Source organism: Penicillium canescens (assembly GCF_028828765.1).
Source record: "Penicillium canescens strain IBT 15451 chromosome Unknown utg000006l_segment0_segment0, whole genome shotgun sequence".
In the NCBI taxonomy this organism is placed as follows: domain Eukaryota; kingdom Fungi; phylum Ascomycota; class Eurotiomycetes; order Eurotiales; family Aspergillaceae; genus Penicillium; species Penicillium canescens.
In genome coordinates this window covers 3586624-3607960 of record NW_026703968.1, presented here as the reverse complement: position 1 = coordinate 3607960, position 21337 = coordinate 3586624, and the positions used below count along the sequence as shown (strand labels likewise).

Here is a 21337-nt window from a genome sequence, read left to right as displayed (position 1 = left end):
CTGGATCGGATGATGGTGTGATTGGTTTGGTTCCGGGCGATTAACTCCCATTCATCGTGGTATCCAAGACAGGTTATGTGGGCGCGAATGCATTGACCACATTGGGGAACCTGCTTATCGCACTATATGTTAGAGCAAATGTCGTCAGTATGGCAAGGAAAGACCCACATGTCGCTTCACGCCACGGCAATTCTCGCAACTTCTGGATGTTCTTGCGCGAGGTGCATTGAGTTTTGGCATATTGATGCATCCGTTGACAATGTGATCAAAGCTAAAGACGAGACCACAAAGAGCAATGGCCTGGTAATTGAAGGCAGTCGCTTCAGGAAGGGGCTGAGGCGAGCTGAAGACAGCTGGATTCACCTCGGGCCCTCGGAAGCAAGCTACTTGCTAATGCAGACGGCTTCTTTGAATGGGTTTTTCCACACGAAGTAGCGTCCACGCTCTTAGCGGCCCAGGGGCGGCCGCCATTGGGGCTGAAGTGAAGGAATTAATGGCCCCCAAACTGTCGCGCGCCGAAGCTGCGTGATGACGACGAAGAAGAGACTAAGAAGAGAAGATCTGCAGATCGGTACTAGAAAGGGTATCACCGAAGGAGGCTGAGCTGGTTGGCTCCAGCTCATTTAGGGCTGAAATTTTGAGGACGGTTATTGGCTGCTACATTCATCCATGCTAGTCTGCTTTGAGTATCTTAGATGCAGAACCAATCAGCACGCGTATTTGAACAAGTCAAAATTATCACAAAGCTTCATTGCGGTGAAGACGTGTTTGGGGCTAAGGTACAGTGTGCATTTTGAGATGTCGATCTATACCCGATTTGTTTTAGAGTCAGGGGCAAGCTACGGGGAAGGCTGTGAAGGCTAGTCCCTCTTTGGTAACTACGATGTACAGCCAATGAAAAGAGGGCCCTGATCTCAATAAAACAAGAAGAACAGTCGGGGCTAAAAAGTGTATATTGTCTAAATTTGTATAAGGCTCAATGCGATATGAGGAGCTGAGGCTTCGCAACACCGAAATCTTTCTTATAAAAGGGCAGAGTACGAGCTCGACAGATGCTCCTTTCTTCATCATGACTTGACTCTTCAAATATTAGCGAAGATGAAGTTGTTTCTTCCAACTTCTCTGTCGGCGATGGTAGCCACCGCTCTAGCTTCGCCTTCGGTCACCATTGACGCTGGCACTATCTCGGGTGGAAAGTGCAGTGGTGGACAAGGTTCGGTCTACTACAAGGGCATTCCGTTTGCCGAACCTCCCGTCAGGGACTTGCGATTCGAACCTCCCAAGGCTTACAGCAAGAAATACTCCAACGGGGTACTTAATGCAACTGTGCCGGCTCCATCCTGTATTCAATTTGGAACTGCAACTGTGCCATCCGGAGCCAGATCCGAAAACTGGTAAGTCGCACTTGTGACCTGACAAATGACTATTATTGTTAATGCATTTGCATTCCTTTAGCCTCTACTTGGACATTTGGGCTCCATCAAGCGCGACCAAAGACTCCAAGCTTCCTGTCAAGGTTTGGGTCTTTGGCGGATCCGACACAGAAGGCGGCATTGAATATCCTCTGTATGACGGCTGTAACTTGGCCGAGAAAGACACGATTGTGGTGTCACTGAACTACCGACTCGGGCCCCTCGGTTTCTTGGCACTGGATAGTGCCGGATACCACGGTAATCAAGGAATACAAGATCTTATTCTTGGATTCGAATGGATTCAGAAAAGCATCTCTGCCTTTGGCGGCGACCCTGTACGTGGTTTCGCTTCAACTTCCTTCCCGGAGTTCTGGACTAATGATGGTTTGGCAATGCAGAAAAAAGTCCTCGCTTTCGGACAATCAGCTGGTGCCACAGATGTGTACACCCTTGCGACTCTTGTTGAGGCACCAATTCTCTTCAAGAGCGCTATCATTGAATCGATCGCTCTACCTCAATTGACAAACAAATCGATTGCTCAAAAGCTCGGTGTGTCGTTTGCGAAGAAGCTTCAATGCGGTCCCAAGGACGTAAGTGGATAATTGTTCGTTGCATATATACTGGGCTAACCTTGCTTTAGAAATCATGTCTCCAGTCCAAATCCCCGGCCGACCTTCAGAAGGCATTTTATTCCGATTCATATATGAATTCAGGGATCGGGGGACTTGATGGAATTGGTAGTTCTAATAGCCAGACGCCTGAATTCTGGCCAATTGTGGATGGCACACTCGTCAAAGAGAATCCTCTGCATCGCGGTGCACAAGTCCCGACAGTCTTCGGATTCAGTATGTATACTCTTTCATTCTGTCGGATAATAGACTCAAGGCTAACACGTCAAATTTTAAAGACCAACAGGAGGGCACTTTGAGCACCATCGGGAAGTATTCGTCCGCAAAGCTCATTGCGAACCTCACGGCGGCTGATTACAAGGCTTTTCTCCGAGGAAACTGGGGCCCTGTAGCTCCAATGATCGAGAAATATTACCCTCTAACTGCGTTTGAATCTGCTGTCAAGAAACTCGGATTGACAGCTGGATCAGGTGTCTTTGAGGCTATTGCCCGGGTCCTCACAGACGCACATTTCAAATGTCCGACATATCAGAGTGCGCTGAGTACTGCGCGCAACGGTAATCCGGCATGGGCCTATGAGTTCACTCACAATTCCACCTGTGTGTGGCTGGATACGCTTGTTCCCATTGCAGACGATCTGTCCTTCCTTGGTGCTGCTCATACTGCCGAAATCCCATTTGTATTCAGCAACTTGAATTTCAGCTACCCTGAAGACAACTACACCTGCAGTAGCTCGCAAGGTGAGCGGCAATTGAGCAATGAGATAATCAGCTTGTGGACTGCGATGGCGGAGAGTGGCAAACCATCCACCGAGGCTATTCAATGGCCGCAATTCAAGATCACATCAACGGGGTCGAATACCCCAGGAATGATCTTTGGTAATTCAAGTACGCCTGGCCAAATTGACTTCTCCATCTGCAAGTTATGGGCTCAGGTCAGCGCCATACTGGATGGAGGAAACACCACGGCCACAGCAACTTCATCTCCCAGCAGCAGTGGAAAGCCTACAGCTTCGTCGACCACTACGGCTTCACTGACGAATTCTTTGTCGTTCAATGGTGGAGTCACAATTTCGCCTGCACTTGGAGGTTCGACCTTCCTGAGTGCTGTTTTGATAGGAGCTACTATCCTGTTTTGAAAAAAATTAGGTATTGTAGTGGTGGAACCCATGACAGTAGCGTATTAGTGGCCTGAGGTATCACAAATGCCTTAGGAACCATGCATGCAATCTTCTCCTTTGAGGGCAGCATCCTACCATCATCAATATGACTACAGTTTTTCCACCAGATTCTTCATTCATGATATAGCTTCAAGATCAGTACTTCAGTCGCTTCCTGAGACTACTCTCTATGCCTACGGTGGGCATGGGAGTGGTTGGTTGTCTTCTCTCTATTGATATCGACCCGTCTGCCATATCAGACTGCCATCGAGCCATCCCCATTTCAGTATGAACGAGTTGTTCATACCTAAGACGGATTGAGGATGGAAGGAATTTCAGTTCGTGATTAAACTCATGGTAGACGCTAGGCTTCTCAAATATTACATGATAGAGGGTTCCTAGAACTATATTTCAAAGGGTCAGGCTGGCGCCACCGACTAGAAAATCCTGCAGCACCCAAAAGGTATTCCGGCCCATCAGGGGGAGGGTGTTGGTTCGAACCCAACACCCCGTCCTATCTTAGGCATTGGTGGAGATAATCGATCGGACTTTTTGATATTTTAATCCGAAGCCTAGATGCTCACTTGAGGAGCAATTCGATTTGGATCATTTGCATTGGAACGAACCACTGGCGTTCGCACTCTCCTTCACTGCTTTACTGCGCCCTCTGGATATTGGTTAAGACCAAACTAAATCTATCCTCCGGATCCGAAGGGCCAGTTCAACCCTCTCTCAGAAAAACAAGGGGGGTCCAACCTTGGCCTTCTCGCCTTTCATTAGGTGATTGTATGTTGATGCCAAGGGACCGAGTGATTCAGATGCATTAGGAGACCCAATCATGTTTATTGTAGTTCAACTGAGAAGGTCAGTGCACCGGTCGGGTGACGGAGGGTGAGAATCACCCGCTCTCACCCAGCTTCTCACCCTGTCTATAGAGCACTCACCCTTCTCACCCCTGGTCGCGCGACTGTAAAGAGGCTCTCACCCTAAACTCACATAGGAAGCACCCACTCGATTATTCTCCGCACATAAGCCACACGCCGGTAAATTAGTAGTTAGGTGGGTGACCACTAGCGAATCCTTACTGTTGTATGTTTTTTTCGTTTAAATTTTTTTTTTTAATTTTTTTTTTTTGGCTGTCTCGTTGCCAGTTAGCTTGGTATTTATTTCTTGCTCAATTATCCAGCGCAACGACTTAGCGCAATTCATTGTACCTATTCCTCTACATACATTCAGGAGAACTTCCGATTAGTGATTGCCGCCGCATCCTTAGTTTATGTTTAAAGTAGATAGTATTCTTGGCATTAGAGGGCTTGCCTGGCTGTACACGCAGACATCCGGGGAACTTTATTGAAGTTTTCAGGCATAGTATACCAGGTTTGTCGGTGATGGAAGGAACTACGCTGGTCTCCCAGTGGGGCGGTATGAACTGTCTCAGTACATTAAACACTACAGTAGGGGCTGAAACGAACCACGCTGATCGTGTGCATTCTGGGGCGATGATTGTGATGATCCTCGGGGTGTGATTCAACGGTGCATTTTCTGTGACGACCCGAGAAACAACAATCGTCTCACCATTAGAACCTTGTACTATATCTTGTTAGGTTCAAGTATTTGTCCCATTGTCCAATTTTCTCCAAAAACAAAGTTTAGTTGCCAATGCCACTAGACTTGAAACCCTAACACAGGCAATGTCTAGGCTGAGAGAACTTGGTAGTCCACTTCACTAGCATATCTTTCTCCAGAAAGCTTCAATTGAGAATTCATACAAAAAGGGCTCTTAGCTCTTGTAGGTAAAACTCAAGTAGATCGTGAAGTGGCGATTGGCTAGCAAATTACTCAGAGTCCACCTTCTCCTTAATTATCCCCTGACAGCACCACCTAAAAATAAGCATCTCGCACAGAACTCAATTTATTCACGAACGGTTCGGCGTTCGGGATATTCGGCCACGGGCACTAAAGCACCCCGACCCCAATATGGGTCCACTACACGAAGTTTCTAGATAATTATGACAAAAGCCTCATTTTTGGGTTCATTCAATCAATCAATTTTCTCTTGTTCATCTAATCAAAACAGCCCTGGGTGTCAGTCTCCAGAACTTGGTATCTGGTGGGTTTGAACGAACAGTTCAGAGAGTTCATAGAGTGGCTGGAAGTTGTATAAGATGCAAAGTCGAACCTCACCTAACTTCTGTGACTTTGACACTAGTTACATTCAACCTTGATATCTGAATTGATGGTCGTCACTCACCATATTCTCGATGAGACTCGCAATAGAGCGAGCTCAATTATAAGGCATCTGAAACGATCCATTCCAGAAACCTTGAAAATGAGCTCGTTGACCCCAACTTGTGGTACTCTGAAACGGGAACCACAAGACACGGGCAGAGCTGTAGTTTCACCAACAATGCATGTCAATTACTTCTGCGATTTCAAGCATCGGTTTAGTCACGAGCACAACCGCATGTACCAAAATAGAATCAATGAACCGCCCGCTTCATGCCTCGAGAGAACTATAAGAGAGGGCATGTTCCAGCACCCATCAGTCCTAATCAACAACATACTTCTTCCTTTCTCTTCAGTTGACTGGATCAGCTTGGATTTCACTCACTCTTCTTTTTCATTCTTCCTCCAAAGTTGAACCCAACACTCTATATTTCTTTATCCTTCCTTCACTGTTCCGGCAACATGAAGAATACCGCGATTCTGTTCCTCGCGGGCACTGCTCTCGCAGCACCATTCAACAAGACCCTCGAAACCCGCGAGCCCTGCCTCTGGCTCGACTCTGCCTCTAGTGGTAACGGCGGTGGAAGTGGCTCTGCCAGCGGCTCGGGCAGCGGACTTGCCTCTTTCCTCCCCGGCTTCTTGGGTGGTGGCTCTGCTTCCGCTAGCGGCTCCTCTGATTCTTCTGCCGATTCTTCTGCCGATTCTTCTGCCGATTCTTCCGCTGAAGCCTCCGGTAATGCGTCGGGATCTGGCTCTGCTAGCCTAGGGGGTTCTGGCAGTGGCTCCGGTGGTGCTTCTGCAACCGGTGGTCTTGGGCTTGGGCTTGGCGGCTCTGGCTTCACTGGTCTCGGCGGTTCTGGTTCAGCTGACCTTGGCGCTTCTGGAAGTGGCTCCGGTGGTGCTTCTGCAACTGGTGGTTTTGGCACTAGCTCATCTGGTGGCGCTGGCCTTGGGGGCTCCGGTTCCGCTGATCTCGGTGGATCTGGTGGTTCCTCTGGTGCTGCTGGCCTCGGTGGCTCTGGTAGTGCTTCTGGTGAGGCCTCTGGCACTGGATCTCTTGGTGCCGGTGCTTCTGGCGCTGCTGGACTGGGCGGCTCTGATAGCGCTGATCTTGACGCATCTGGCACTACCTCGGGTGGTGCTTCCGGCACGGGATCTCTGGACGCTGGTGTTTCTGGCTCCGCTGGCCTTGGTGCCTCCGGCGATGCCTCTGGATCTGCATCTATCGGCGGTGATGCAACGGGTGAAGCTTCTGGGACCGGTTCCACCGGCGCGAGTCCCACTGGCACCGATTCTTCCGACTCGGGTTCTTCTGGGGCTGGTGTTTCTGGCAGCGGCTCCGCTGGTGCTAGCAGTTCCGGATCTGGTTCGTCTGGCACAGGCGTCTCTGGCGGCGTAGGCGCCGGCTCCGGCACCGGTACTTCTCCTCAGGAAACTAGCTGGAGCACCAGCGTCAGCTTCGCTCTCCCCGGCCCCACTGGTATCTCTGGCGGCGCAAGTGGCTCTCTTAGCGGCTCTGCGTCTGCCCAGGCTTCGGCTGAAGCTCAAGCATCTGCCAATGCTTCCGCCAATGCTTCTGCCAATGCCTCTGCCAACGCCGACGCCTCTGCTGATGCCTCCGGCAATGTCAGCGCGTCCGCCGATGCTTCCGCCGACGCCACTGCGTAAGGCAAAAATGATATGTCTGACATTGCCTGGTCCCTGAATTAGCCCTTCAATGGTAGCTGCTCTCTCGGGAATCTCTGGCATGTTTGAATTGTGGTGGAACAACATTTTTGTATGATGTTGACTGGGTGTGAATTGTTATTAGAATATTCCTGTGCGGCTTTTGCACACTTACGCTCCTTTATTATGCGAGAACAGTACTATCAGATTAGTTCTGGGTATATTAATCAATCATCTCCTTACCCTGACTTTTGGACCATTCTTTTTAGTCAATAATTTTCCTTCTAGCTTTTGGTAGAAATTCATATCAAATATCGTAGCAGAAGTTTTAAGGCAACCTTCTAGCTATTGCAAAGAAACGTCAGTCGTGGAAAATATAGTGATATCCCTCGGTCAAGAGGCAGCGGATAACTTACTTTTTAACGTGGCCACCATGTTTAGGATCGCGACTATTCAAGCATTACAAATTTTATATACGATTTGAAAAGAGACTAAATATGATGGAACTGATTTGTAGAAGTTATTGTAGCGTTCAAGGGCCTGTTTACGGGTATTGTTTGCCCTGGTTTCGGTCATGTGTATACGCCAAAGCCGCTCTTACCGGTGCTTAAGCGATAGTGAAGATTAGGAGCCAAAACTGTGTGATGGCTCTTGTATAGCAGCATGTTAGAACCAAAAGTATAATGGACGCGAAAGGCGCAGAAACATTAACCTCGGTTAGCACTCAAACGCCCCTCTATAGTTCAGCACTAGTGTCGCAAAATAGAAAAACCAGCAACGGTCTGATCCGTGCGGGAGAATCCGACGTTCATTTCGCGTGAACAATCTCAAGCGAACGAAACGAGCATTCCAAGACTGAAGAGCAATTAATAATTCCCATGGAAACCAACCGGTCCCTCCACGTGCGCACTAAACCACGGCCAGTAAATAACTTCCGATGTCTCACCCGGCCGAAAGCTTGACGATCTCCGGGTCTAGTTTATTATGTTCGGACATTAAATCTACATTGTGCTAAGCGGCCCTTGTGCCTGACGAATGTGGTGGGGCCAGGTGACTTAATTATGCAAAAGATCTGCATGTTCAGCTCCGTGGGTGGCATTCCGGGTGTGATTGGTTGTTAGTACTTCTCGACCCAGTTGTAGTATACTACAGTGCATAGTGCTTTTAATACTTGCAATGAAGAAGTAAAATATATATAGACGTGATCGTCCTGTCTAATGCGTAGAATGGCATTCAGGTCTTGTCGATCGTTCTAATTTTCGGTCGTCATGGTTGGTGTCGCGACACTCATCAAGTCTCTGCCCCTTGTGGCAGGCAGTGCCTTTGCTAGTGTCACTTATCCTGGTCTTCCAAAGGACTTGACTACTCCTCATCAGCAGCGCCTGGCCGTGTACGGACCTAACGGTACGACCCTGTCAATTTTTAATCTAGTGACTGGGCTTTACGACACATGTCTAACATATTGATAGCTGTATCCGTGGGCTGGAACACGTACAAGCAGTTGAACCAGACCTGCGTACAATATGGTCTGTCAGCAGACAACCTCAACACAAAAGCCTGCTCATCCTCATCAACAACCTATGCGACATCGCGAACATGGTCCAACGTCGCAATCATAACTGGCCTGACCCCAGCAACAACCTACTACTATAAAATCGAGTCCACAAACTCAACAGTAGGCCACTTCCTGAGCCCGCGCTCCCCAGGCGACAAAACACCCTTCAGCATGGATGTAGTAATCGACCTAGGTGTCTACGGCAAAGATGGCTTCACAACATCCAGCAAGAAAAAAGACACAATCCCAGTCATCGAACCAGAACTAAACCACACAACAATCGGCAGCCTCGCCAACACAGTCGATAAGTACGAACTAGTAATCCACCCAGGCGACTTCGCCTATGCCGACGACTGGTATCTGAAATTCGCGAACCTCTTCGACGGAAAAGAAGCCTACGAATCAATCCTCGAACAATTCTACGATCAACTCGCCCCAATCGCAGGCCGCAAACTGTACATGGCCAGTCCTGGAAACCACGAAGCAGACTGCAGCGAAATCCCCTACATCAACGGCCTCTGCCCAGAAGGTCAGAAGAACTTTACCGATTTCATGCACCGTTTCGATAGTACCATGCCGCAGTCTTTCATTTCGTCTTCTTCAGATACCACTGCCCAGGCACAGGCGAAGACCGCCCGGTCCCTGTCCAATCCGCCGTTCTGGTATTCGTTCGAATATGGCATGGCGCACGTCATTATGATCAACACCGAAACAGACTTCCCCAATGCCCCCGATGGCCAAGATGGCTCTGCAAAGCTAAATGGCGGGCCGTTCGGCAAAGAGCACCAACAAATCGAGTTCTTGACCGCTGATCTGGCGAGTGTTGACCGATCTGTCACACCATGGGTCATCGTCGCTGGTCATAGACCCTGGTACTCAACCGGGTCATCCAGCGGGTGTGATTCATGCCAAGAAGCGTTCGAGGGATTGTTCTACAAGTACGGTGTTGACCTCGGTGTTTTCGGGCATGTGCACAACTCGCAACGGTTTTTGCCTGTTGTTAATGGGACGGCTGATGCCAATGGGATGGATGATCCCAAGGCGCCGATGTACATTGTGGCTGGGGGTGCCGGTAATATTGAGGGTTTGAGTTCTGTTGGGAACAAGCCTAGTTATACGGCTTTTGCTTATGCTGATGATTATAGCTATGGGGCTATTAAGTTTGTCGATGAGCAGCATTTGGAGGTTGAGTTTATCAAGTCTTCCACTGGGGAGGTTTTGGATACTAGTACACTGTATAAGAAGCATGCCACGCGGTTTGTAAGGCAATAAGGGTGATTGTTTGAGACGGATGAGATAGTTCAATTTGTTCATATTGATCTGATGAAAGAAGTCGGTCGAGAGCAACATGCGCTCATTGATGATGAGTATATAAGGCACTGAATACACAAAAGTCGATTAACTGTTTTCTCCGAACAACCTCAGATGACTTGTAATGAATGCAAAGGTTGAGACAAGCTCATATTCACTTTTTCTCAACAGGATGCTTTTGCAAACTCTCATACCATTGGATCGTAGACCCAATCATAAAGGCCCACGAGCCCCAGAAAGTAGCAAGCGTTGCCTGGTATTCGACCTTAGAGTGCATACTCCCTGGCCCAAGTGCACCGCACAGAGTAAAGCCAATGCCACCAATGAAATTCCAAACACCGATATGCCACCCCAAAACATGCCATGCGGGTCTGTACCACTTGGATTGAGTCTCAAGAGTGAACAATAATCCACTCAGAACGAACCCTAAACCACCCACAATCTGAGGGACCCAGTATACACCATCAGCAAGGCCTTGACTCATGTGATCATAGATACCAGGAAGACCAGTAAACCCAGCAATCCAGAAGATAGTTGCAGCAAGGAATTGAACCAAAGATGCCAGAAATCCCAGTTCACGGAAGTAATGCGAGCGCAATTCTGAAACGGACGGCATCCATCGAAATGATCTCCCATCAGGCGATGAAGTAAAATAACCAGGACGATTCGACAAAGACTCATGATCACTGGCAGAAGGATGGGAACGATTCACGGAAAGCAGCGACTTCCGATTCGCATGGTGATGCCTACATTCCCGCATACTCGGCGTGACCTTGGTAGATGCAGGCGTGTGTAAATGAGTCCCATCCTCCTGAGATTTCGTCTTCGACAAAACAGACTCAAGCGCCCAACCAAAACATCCTGTCTGATTTGCATTGATAGCTTCCAACAATAGCAACACACTTCCAATCTCGAAAACAGTTGCACCGATAAATCCTGACACGCCACCCCCTGTTAGCGTTTCACCCGGGAAAGCAGCCTGTGGGACTTCGAGTGGTAGCCAGACGAAGAAGGCGTTGATAATCCAGATCATGGAGCCAATCGTGAATGCGATCGCTACCAGATACGACACGTCCCAGTAGGGTACGCATGTCAGCATGCGAAGAATGCCTTTTGCTATGGCGTGAGTGCTACGTGTTAGTGGGGGAACCGTGTACCCGGTTTCCTGGGGAGTTGCCTTGGTATCGACGCGCAACGCATGCCGGCCTTTTCTGTTATCGCGCGATCGCCAGAGATGCTCGATGGGTGGTTGAGGTTGGACTTCTCCAGGTGCTGCGTGTTTGGCATGAAGTTGCTGGGTTAGAGTGTAATGTGCCCAGGTGGGGTTCAAGAAATGCAATGGACCTGAGATGCGGGATCTTCTTAATTCTAGGCCACTTTGGTCTTGTAGTGGCTCTCGGCCTGTTTGGAAGTGGGAATGTCGGACCATTTGGTGGCCGAGGCCGTGATGGCACCGTGGATGTTACACGTTCTTGGATATATGAGGAGAGATGTTCGGATGCATAGGGGAGAATGTTCGAGGGATATCGCAATGTCGTGCTATCTTCTATGGGTAAGAACGGCTGGCGTTGCATGACGTCGTGAGATAGCGTGGGGTTTAAAGCGGCGGCACTTGCTTCCCAAAGTGGTAGTCTACTATCACGCATAACATCAACTCAATTGCTGCAACATCTGCTCAAACATATATGTCACATTCATCACCATGTCCATACTGGTGGAAATCAACAACGCTAAGAAGAAGAGTCCAACAGGTACAACATCACTCATGATTAGGACGCAATCGCCTAAAAACAAGAGCTTCCAACTGAAATTATCCATATGAATCACAGACTCCTCAGACAGAGGTACCTTCGCGACAATTTCATAATAAGGATCACGACAAAACGTCGTAAACCTTCATGTCTGCTTCGCACCATTTTCCTCATCCTCCCCGCCATCTTCAACAGTAGCAGCCCGATCCCGATCCCCGGCCTCGGACTTCGCCTTTGCACTCGACTCAGTCTCAGTTTCAGCACCATCATCCTCCTCGGGCATCTTAGTAGCAGGTTGCTGCACCGACTTGCCCTTGTTACCAGTTCGATCAGGCAAAGTTTGCTCAGCCTCGCTCTTCATCTCAGCTCCAGACTCCTCAGCAATCTGCGAAGCACGGGAACTGTGATGACGACGCGCCCGAGCATGAGCACGGCGAATCATCTTGTTATGATAGTCCTCCTGCTCAACTTCATTGTCTTCATGGAGAATGCGACGAGCAGCTTCACGGCCGACAACGGGAAGCCGGTCGACACCTTGAGCAGAGCTTGGTAGAAGCTTAGGGTCCAGAAGACCAACTTGAACGAGGACACTCGCTTGGTCCCAGTAGACATGCTCGGAATAGAGACGGCCAGCGCGGATGCTGACGATACTCACGAGGATGATCTCCACGCGCTTGTTTGTTGCCGGGACGCCGGGGAGCATCCATGGGACGTCCTGTGTGTGTTCGAAGCTCACGTACAGTTCGTCCACGATGCGGTCTGGGCCAGTCGTTCGGGAGAGTAGGCGGAGGCGCATTGATGGGGGTAGTTTGCCGATGAAGTAATGATCGTAGAAATGGCGGAGGGCTTTCTTGCCGATTCCACCTGTAATTGTTGGCGCGTAGGTTACAGCGGGGGTTTTGTGCTGCACATAGCCGTCCATTGTATTTTTGACGTTGGACGAGAAGAACTTGGCTGGATATTTGTTAGCATATCTATCCGACAGGTGAGGATCCCTTCTTACCCTCCACATGCTCCTCCCAGCGCCTTTCAAAATCAGGATCCCGCGAGTAGCCCTTTCGCAGCGTTTTCAACGTCCGCGTGAAAGCCAGATCCGCCGATAGATGGTCATATTCCTCGAGATCAGTCTCCGCAAAGCCCGGCTGTGCATTGTCGTACGTGAAACTGGGGTATCCCAGATCCAGTCGCTCTCCAGTTCCGATACCAGGGTTAAGAGGCCGTGTTTGACGGCGCTTCTTCCCCTGCAGACCAAGTGCGACGGGTTGAACAATCACATCTACAGTTTCGCCAGCCAAATGCACGAGAACCTGGAGCTGCGTACTGAATCGGGAACGTGTGTCGGGGATGACACTGGGATAGTATGCGACGAGGGCACAGAGCCGACTCGAGTTGGTAGGCTTGAGGTAGTAGTCGAGACAGTAGTTCGCGGCATCGCCGTATGCTATAAATCGGGTTAATTTGATTCTAAATTTCCATGTTTTGTAATTGTCGCATACCGACTACACCGTAGTTCTCGCCCACACCGAGTCCATCCTTCACAGACTGCAGTTTGGCACCGTATTCCTTTCCTCCGCCATTATATGGGATATAGAGCACGTCGAATCCTTCGTCTTGCCAGTTCTTGATGATCTCCATGTCGAAGTTTTCGGTTTCGGCTGTGATGCATAGTCGCGCATTGTTATTTCCGTTGTTATAAAGGAATCCTCCGCTTCCCAGTCCCGGGGCGCTGATTGAAACGGTGGCCATGCTTGTATATAGTGTCGGTGTCGCCTTCTAAGGTTGTTGTATGTTACGCAAGCGCTGTAAATATGGTAAAAGTGAGTCCGCGAAGACGATTTACAGAATGACAGGGCGGATTAAAGGAAGTGAAGAGGCAGGTCTCTCAACCATGGCAGTTGACACTTAACGGCTCTACGTCATTGGCGTCGCAACGTCATCGGCCCATGGTTATATTAATGTCACGTGAGCCAGGTACAGGGATATATTAGGCTATCTCACAATTTAAGAGCACACTTGAGGAAGAATATCATGAGTTATGACTGATTTTATACATAACTACTCTTTTTAGGCATTCATAGCCCCATCTATTCCTAGCTTCACTGTGTTGCGATAGACATCTATATGCAGATGTACTATGTACCTGTCGTGCCATGTTTTTTTTGTAACCGTACCACGGATCCACAGAGGCTAATTTCCCTACTGAAAAGACTCATATCAGAACGGACGGATTCAGTTACTGCCAATTTTAGAAGATATGAAGATAAAGTGCAGTGTGCAGAGTAACCCGTTTCCACTCGGCAATTTACGTGAAACTACATAGGACCAGCTCAACCTAGGTCCCGAACCTGGGCACTATCCCATTTGTGCCTAGAATCTTGAGGAATTACCGCTTGAATTACTCGGAGAGAGTTGAGAGTATACTCCTCGTTTCGAGGGCTAATTCATATATCCTGATACTCTATCCGTGATATCGGCAATTAACTGGGCTAAGACGGCCATTCCCTATATTCATTGACAGATTGTAGCTTCCACTTTGTCACGGAAACCCTATCGAATTTTGGTGCCAATGGCGCATTGGGAAAGTTACCACCCGCTCGTGTGAATGTCACTTCGAGAGATGCATGGTCGGGAAATGGGGAGCCATTAATCAAAGGATAGGTGAAGGGACCAGCGAGACTTTCCGTTGCAAAGGGGATAATAGAGAGAAACTTGGACCTAATGATGCTGGGAGTAAGTATGAAAATCTGGAAGCTCTGCATCGTCGAGTCTAGACTTGGGATGTTCTAGGTTGGGATTCAAGAATACGCTCTTGGTTCGGTGGAGGCGGAGACTTGCATGCTGGTCAAAGAGCAGAACAAACACAATTCTCAGAACTCTCCGACCAGTGGTGGGTGCGATTCGGAGCATTCTTTCCTTGTGCAGGGTTGATTATCTGTATGCATTTCTGGAGCAGAGGTTGAGATAGGCGGACTTTATAACGGATTTTGTGGCTTTCGTGGTCCTTAACTTCACCAGTGCTGGACCCCTTGTTCCTCGCCATCCAATTAAGATGTTCACCGAGACAGGTACAGTGACATTCGACATACTCGTACGGTCCCCCGGACATGAGTGGTCTGGCTTTCCTCAATTTGGTGATGGCACTCTATGCTCCGTGGTATTTTAACTCTGGGACCATCGACAATATGTTCGACTATTAGGGCGTCTAGGTCCGAAGCCTGCTGCCCCGAGTCCCATCTTCTGGGTGGTGGCTGGGTGGTGGCATTGGTAGCGTCTCCCTCGCCGTCGGACTATTCTGGTTTGCATGGGCCAGCAGACCAGATATTCATTGGGCGTGGAGCATCGCGGCTGGAGTTCTCTTTAGATTTGGAGTTGCGCTGATCACCATCGGATCAACAAACCATCTAGTTGACTCCTATAATGCTCCTATACTGCTTTTACTGCCACGGCTCTGACGGTGTGTATCTGTGCTCGGGCCGTTTGCGGTGCTCTGGCACTGTTGCTTGTGTGAAGAGCCTTTGAGAAGTTGGGCGTTCAATGGGCATTCATGATTCCCACAGGCTTGGTCCTTCTTTGTGCGCGTTTCCTTTAGGTTTCTACTGTCCTGGAAGACGTATTCGATCAACGTTCAAGCCGGCACAAGTTTTTGACACGATTAAGTCTCGGCTAGAGCATTCTCCGACAGAGACCACCCGGTTGTTAGACTAGAATGAGGTGCAACCTGAATTGCGAATAGTATAGAAGTCAATAGAGGTTCACATTTAACAGCACTACGTCATCAGCGCACTGACGTCATCGTATCCATGGTTACAATGTCACGTGCGTTAGGTACATAGTTGACATATTGTAACAGGCTATTACATTGTTTCAGCCAGACTATCATTGGTAAATAGTTTCATGTAGTATAGTCCTTTTTAGGCTCTCATAACTTTATCTGTTCCTATACTACCTGCACTGGATAACAATAGACACCTGTATATTGATATACAGCAGCCTATTGTACCATGCTTTTTTTCGTAGTCAAATATAAAACCACAGAGGTTAATTCCCTAAAAGGGGCAATTACTTGTGTAACCTTGTAAAACATAAAGGTAAAGTGGGATATTCAGAGAATTCTCGGGTCTCTGAAATTTAATAAAAACGGTCCTAGACGTGGCAACAAAGCTATGCTAGTCCACACCCTAGCGGGAGCTTCGGTTGGTTCCAAGGAAAAATTAGCAAGGTCACGTGTTATATAGCTCCGATCTGCAGAACATCCCAGAAATTGCGAAATCACGAATCCAGACACAATCAAATATATCTACCTTCACATGCACATGTATCGGGAATTGGATTTATATCGGGCATAAATCCAATTCCCGAGATAACACTGCATAAAACCCTGCCACAAGAAATACACTAGAGCGAAAGAGAGAAAAGGTCTCCACGATAAGACCGCTTCCCCTCCACAACCCACTCGAGCTCATCGTTCAACACGAACAATGTCGCTGGTGCAACACGTCTCCGTCATCGATGGTGTCGATCGCGAATTAGAACCAGACGTAGCAGAAGACTTTGCCCCCATCCGCCGAAAAATCAGCTACGATGTTCTGCAGCCACCAACAGAGGCCATCCCGGTCGCAGAGCTGCGCCCTGGAACACCAGCGTACAAGCATTCACCCGCGAAGAGAATAGGTACGAGTCAATTAATACACAGCGAATATACCTGCTAACAAACCCCAGCGCAGGTTGTGGTGACAGTGCTCGCGTGCTGGCTCGCGTCGGGTATCGTGTTTGGGTTCGCGGCTCTGAAACCAGTCCTCGTCGAGGAGGGCGTTTATCACGAGCGCTGTACACCAGCCGAAATAGACGAAGGTCTTGAACTGTGTTCTCAGCAAGATCTTAGGTAACGTCATCCTCATACCCGCCGTGACAAGGTTATTGTTGTTGTCGCTAACCAATACCAGACTAAACCTCTTTTTCACTATTGCTTCCATCACCGCCAATGTATCAGCCTTGCCAGTTGGAACAATCCTGGATCGCTGTGGCTCCCGGCTATGCTGGGTAGTTGGATCCATATTGCTCGCCGTCGGCGGCGCCATCATGGGCTTCGCGTTCCACATCCCCAGCTTTGATGGGTACATCCCGGGAAATTTCTTCCTCGCACTGGCTGGAACATTCATCTTCGTGCCATCCTTCCAAATCGCAAATGCATTCCCTAAATACGCGGGGACGATTGTCGCATTGGTGACGGGTGCATTTGACGCGTCGGCTGCCGTCTTCCTCTTTTACCGACTCAGCTACGAGGCTTCGGCGAGAAGATTCACTCCAGACAAATTCTTCCTAGGCTATCTCATCGTGCCGCTCTGCATTCTTATCGCGGTGGTGACAGTAATGCCCGCGAAGGATTACGTCTCAACATTGCAATTAGAAAACAGAATCGAAAAGGCGGAAGATGCCACACGTGACATCCACGACTCAGACGACGAGATCGAGAGTACAGCCGAGCTTACCAAGCTCCGACGAAAGCGCGCAGAACAGCGCAAGAAGAAGATCCGCCAGATTAACGCCATCCTGGGTGATAAAGACGAGCGTCAACTGCGCGCCGACCGGGAAGAAAATCGTCAACAGGTTTCTTCGGTCTGGGGTGTTCTGCACGGTCTGCCGGCGCACAAGCAGATGGCCACGCCGTGGTTCATTCTCATTACATTGATGACGGTTCTACAGATGATCCGCATGAATTACTTCATTGCGACTATCCGCTCGCAATATGAATATATGCTCGGGTCGATTGTTGAAGCGGATAGAATTGGAAGCTTCTTTGATATTGCATTGCCGGTTGGTGGTGTTCTTTTCACGCCTGCTATTGGCTTTTTGCTCGACCGTCTTAGCGTGCCAGCAATGCTGAGCCTCATTGTTCTTTTCACTACTGTCATTGGAGTGTTGAATTCCATTCCGGCTGTTTGGGCTGGGTACATGACAGTTATATTGTTTGTGTTACTACGACCACTTTATTACTCTGCTATGTCGTGCGTGTTCCCCGTCCTCCCTCCTCCTCCTTATACCATCCGAGTTATAACTAACAATGATCTAGCGATTATACAACCAAAGTCTTCGGCTTCGCCACATTCGGTCGTGTCTACGGTGCCATCATCTGTCTATCAGGACTATCGAATTTCTCCCAGTACGGCCTAGATGCGTTGACGCATCGCAACTTTGACGGAAATCCAATTCCAATCAATGCTTCCTTGGCAGTTGCGGGGTTTATCGTGGGCATGGCACTCGTAATATTTGTTCTCGTGGCTGCGAGGCAGCTAAGAGAGAAGGACCAGGCGGATGACGAGGAACGGGAGAGACTTCTCTTGTCCTTGGAAGAGGAGGATGAATACGAGAGTGATGAGGAGCATCGGTGATAGATGATAGATCGGGTTGGATCTAGGATTCTAAGATGGGAGACCGAGGTTCATTCGGCATTTAGCTTAAGTGCCGGCATGCCAATGTTGTTCTTTTAATCTACTGTGGCTTTAATATTTAATTGTACGTACTACCAAGACGAAAAGAGAGCGGAATAGTCACATGCCTGAGATAATCCATCGGAACTGGTGATTTTTTTAAGTTTACCCCGGATTTCGTGTATAGGGGTGGAACTATTGGTGCTCTAACAAAGAAAGCTTCCAACCTCGACAACAGCGCTTAAACGGATCGTAGCGTGGAATGGATGGGATGCAGGGATTATCGTGGATAAAGGGATACATGCATGATGAGCCCATGACCTGCATGCTGAGAATATATCCGACGGCCAAGACCAGGGTAGGTAGTGCCACGCTTTGTACGCTCTAAGGCTGCCAATGAAGAATCTGTAAGAGATAACGGATTATACTTTCGGTATTCCCGATCAGACTTCGAACCGGACGTATCAGAATGAAAAATGCCGATGCTAAAAGTTCCTGTTTTCGTATAGAAGTCATAGCTTGAGCTGAGTCTTGGCTTACTCTGGACCTCGTCACAGTCGATGAAAGAACAGAAAATCAACACAACTCAAGTCCACCATGTAGAGGCAAGAGTAAGATCTAGGAAACAAATACGACGCGAATATCCAGATCCATGTAATGCACAACGAATAACCTCTGCACTGCCAATATCCAAGTCCAAACAAACCCATTATAAGCCCTAACCCACGCAACCCTAGCCAGTGTCAGTGGCAAAACAAAAGCACCCAAATAGCAACACCCCTCCACCCCCTAACCAGCAGCCCAATAACAAAAACGAGGGGATGACCACCCGCCAAGATCCCGCCAAGTAACCCGTCCCCGCATCCCAACCCTCACACCCCCGGATTAACACCAAAGCAGCCATCAAACGTAGCACTAGCTCACATCTGACTCGTCGAGCTGGTAAGAAGCGGAGAATAAGCCCCCTCCTTTGTTTCGGGCAATATTGCTGCATTACGCGCAGACTTTACTGCTAACTTCCCCCTACTAGGCCCCTACTGCATTATATTGTCTTGTCCCGAGGCCCCGTGTCGGCTATTGCATTCTCCTTCCGGCTTTGGGAATTTGGGCGTTGGCTGGGCGGGAGAGATGGGGGTTGTTTGGCGAGTTGTCTTTGTGACTGGGTGGATTTAGGTTGGTCTTTTGTGGAGATCTGGGGTATGGTGAACTTTGTGGATTTCGTGGATTCTTGGGATGGGTTGTAGATAAGATGTGGGTTTGGCCTGCTTTGTTGTTGCTTTTTTCTTTACTACATTTTCATTATTACACATTACATCTGCAGCTCTGATCAGAAGGAATTGGATTAATTGACTTGAATCCTCTTATTATGGGAAACATGGCTCCCATCGACGAGAAACCTCCTACGGTCGATAACATTGAGGATATCGCGGGCAGGAGTCCGCCCAGTGAAGATGATGAGGAGTTCACGCCGGAGGAGCAGAAGAAGATTATTCGGCGGGTTGATTTGAGGCTGGTTACTATGACTGGGTTGGCGTATTGTATTTCGCTTATGGACCGGACTAACCTGAGCATGGCTGCTGTTGCCGGGTAGGACTTTTCATGACGAATGATGTTGCTGGTCAATGGTTGACACTTTAACAGATTGAAAGAGGAATTGAGTTTGCATATTGGACAGCGATATGTATGTTCATTCATATGGTTGCTCGTTTGGAAATGCTAATTGTTGCTAGTCCATTATCGTTTTGATGTTTTTCGTGCCTTATATTCTCTTCCAGCCACCTATGACTGTTATCATTCGCAAGTTGGGCCCGACGATGTTCTTGTCGTCGATTATTATTTGCTGGGCAGCGATTATGATAGTATGTCTTCTGTTCTCGATATATTTGTTCTTGCTGACTAGTATAGGGAATGGGATTCGTCAAGGACTGGGGCCAGTTAGTCGTCACACGTGTGCTCTTGGGTATATTAGAAGCAGGCTATTTCCCCGGCTGTGTCTACCTGCTGTCTTGCTGGTATACTCGATGTAAGACGCCCACGAAAGATTCCGGAACGATAGCTGACCACCTGAAGATGACGTCCAGAAGCGATTTTCCGTTTTCTATCTGATTGGATGTGTTGCCTCAGCGCTGGCAGGAATCCTCGCCTTCGGTCTGATGCAGTTGAACGGAACGCACGGTCTGACAGGCTGGCGTTGGATCTTCATTCTCGAAGGAGTGGTGCGTACTATGTTGTAGCGATTGAATGCACTATACTGACAGAACCAGATTACGGGCTTCATCGGCATCCTATGCTTCTTCTTCCTCGTCGACTTCCCGGACCGCGCACACAAGTCCTGGCGTTTCCTCAACGAGCGAGAATGCCAATTCATCATCCGCCGCATCAACAATGACCGAAACGACGGCAATCTCGAAGCCTTCTCCATGAAAAAGTTCCTGAAGCCCGCACTGGACATCAAGATCTGGGGTTTCGCAATGATCTTCTTGTGCGTACAATTCCACCCCCACATGAACCGCCTAACAATAAATTAGTTGCCTCACAACCGTGACATACGCAATCGCCTACTTCCTCCCGATCATCCTCCGCCTAGGAATGGGCTACGGGGTAGGCGAATCGCAATGCCTCGTCGCACCACCCTACGGCTTCGCAGGAATCGTCATGTACGGCACAGCTTGGGTCGGCGATAAATACCGCATGCGCGGACCGATCCTGATCTTCAACGCTCTACTCGCCATTATTGGATTGCCGATGATGGGATTCGCTAAGAGTGATGCCACTCGGTATGCGGGTGTTTTCCTCACTGTCGCCGGTGCCAATGCCAATATCCCCGCTTGTATGGCGTACCAGGCAAACAATGTGCGTGGACAATGGACTCGTGCTTTCTCCAGTGCTACCCTTGTTGGATTTGGTGGTCTCGGGGGTATCGTGAGTAGTTTGGTTTTCCGTGAACAGGATGCGCCCGGTTATCGGCCCGGAATGTATGCCGCTATCGCGTATGTCTCTCTTTCTTCCCGCCTGAGACTGGATACTGATGCTGTTTCTGCAGGTGTAACATTCTTATCATTATTCTGGTCATTGTGTTGAGTCTGTGGTTCAAACGCTGTAATAAGCAGGCCGACCGGGGAGAGCGGGAAATCGAAGGCGATGCTGAGTTCCGGTATACTATTTGAGTCATATAGTCGAGATAGCAATGTCAATCGGGTC

The 21337-nt window shown here is 48.9% G+C and overlaps 7 protein-coding genes across 7 annotated transcripts; 4 read left to right on the top strand and 3 right to left on the bottom strand.

Moving 5' to 3' along the window:
* Positions 1-1131: 1131 nt before the first annotated feature.
* On the top strand, positions 1132-3078 carry N7446_010193 (carboxylesterase/lipase family protein; the record flags this gene model as incomplete). Its single annotated transcript, XM_058518937.1, has 6 exons — positions 1132-1394; positions 1456-1747; positions 1811-2002; positions 2053-2257; positions 2320-2928; positions 2981-3078. 6 exons carry the CDS (start codon positions 1132-1134, stop codon positions 3076-3078), a joined length of 1659 nt encoding a protein of 552 aa, XP_058369725.1.
* Positions 3079-5872: 2794 nt separating this feature from the next.
* Positions 5873-7199, bottom strand: N7446_010192 (uncharacterized protein; the record flags this gene model as incomplete). The annotated part of the gene is made up of 2 exons (XM_058518936.1): positions 5873-6852; positions 6905-7199. The coding sequence occupies 2 exons, from the start codon at positions 7197-7199 to the stop codon at positions 5873-5875; spliced, it is 1275 nt and encodes a 424-aa protein (XP_058369724.1).
* Positions 7200-8359: 1160 nt separating this feature from the next.
* On the top strand, positions 8360-9918 carry N7446_010191 (purple acid phosphatase family protein; the record flags this gene model as incomplete). The annotated part of the gene is made up of 2 exons (XM_058518935.1): positions 8360-8495; positions 8561-9918. 2 exons carry the CDS (start codon positions 8360-8362, stop codon positions 9916-9918), a joined length of 1494 nt encoding a protein of 497 aa, XP_058369723.1.
* A 193-nt stretch (positions 9919-10111) lies between these two features.
* N7446_010190 (uncharacterized protein) lies at positions 10112-11386 on the bottom strand (the record flags this gene model as incomplete). The annotated part of the gene is made up of 1 exon (XM_058518934.1): positions 10112-11386. One exon carries the CDS (start codon positions 11384-11386, stop codon positions 10112-10114), a length of 1275 nt encoding a protein of 424 aa, XP_058369722.1.
* Positions 11387-11853: 467 nt separating this feature from the next.
* Positions 11854-13454, bottom strand: N7446_010189 (dienelactone hydrolase; the record flags this gene model as incomplete). Its single annotated transcript, XM_058518933.1, has 3 exons — positions 11854-12662; positions 12712-13149; positions 13205-13454. The coding sequence occupies 3 exons, from the start codon at positions 13452-13454 to the stop codon at positions 11854-11856; spliced, it is 1497 nt and encodes a 498-aa protein (XP_058369721.1).
* A 2732-nt stretch (positions 13455-16186) lies between these two features.
* Positions 16187-18097, top strand: N7446_010188 (putative MFS transporter; the record flags this gene model as incomplete). The annotated part of the gene is made up of 4 exons (XM_058518932.1): positions 16187-16379; positions 16428-16590; positions 16652-17713; positions 17779-18097. The coding sequence occupies 4 exons, from the start codon at positions 16187-16189 to the stop codon at positions 18095-18097; spliced, it is 1737 nt and encodes a 578-aa protein (XP_058369720.1).
* Positions 18098-19502: 1405 nt separating this feature from the next.
* N7446_010187 (putative phthalate transporter) lies at positions 19503-21303 on the top strand (the record flags this gene model as incomplete). The annotated part of the gene is made up of 8 exons (XM_058518931.1): positions 19503-19723; positions 19778-19817; positions 19867-19995; positions 20042-20159; positions 20207-20352; positions 20401-20618; positions 20665-21126; positions 21180-21303. 8 exons carry the CDS (start codon positions 19503-19505, stop codon positions 21301-21303), a joined length of 1458 nt encoding a protein of 485 aa, XP_058369719.1.
* Positions 21304-21337: the final 34 nt, after the last annotated feature.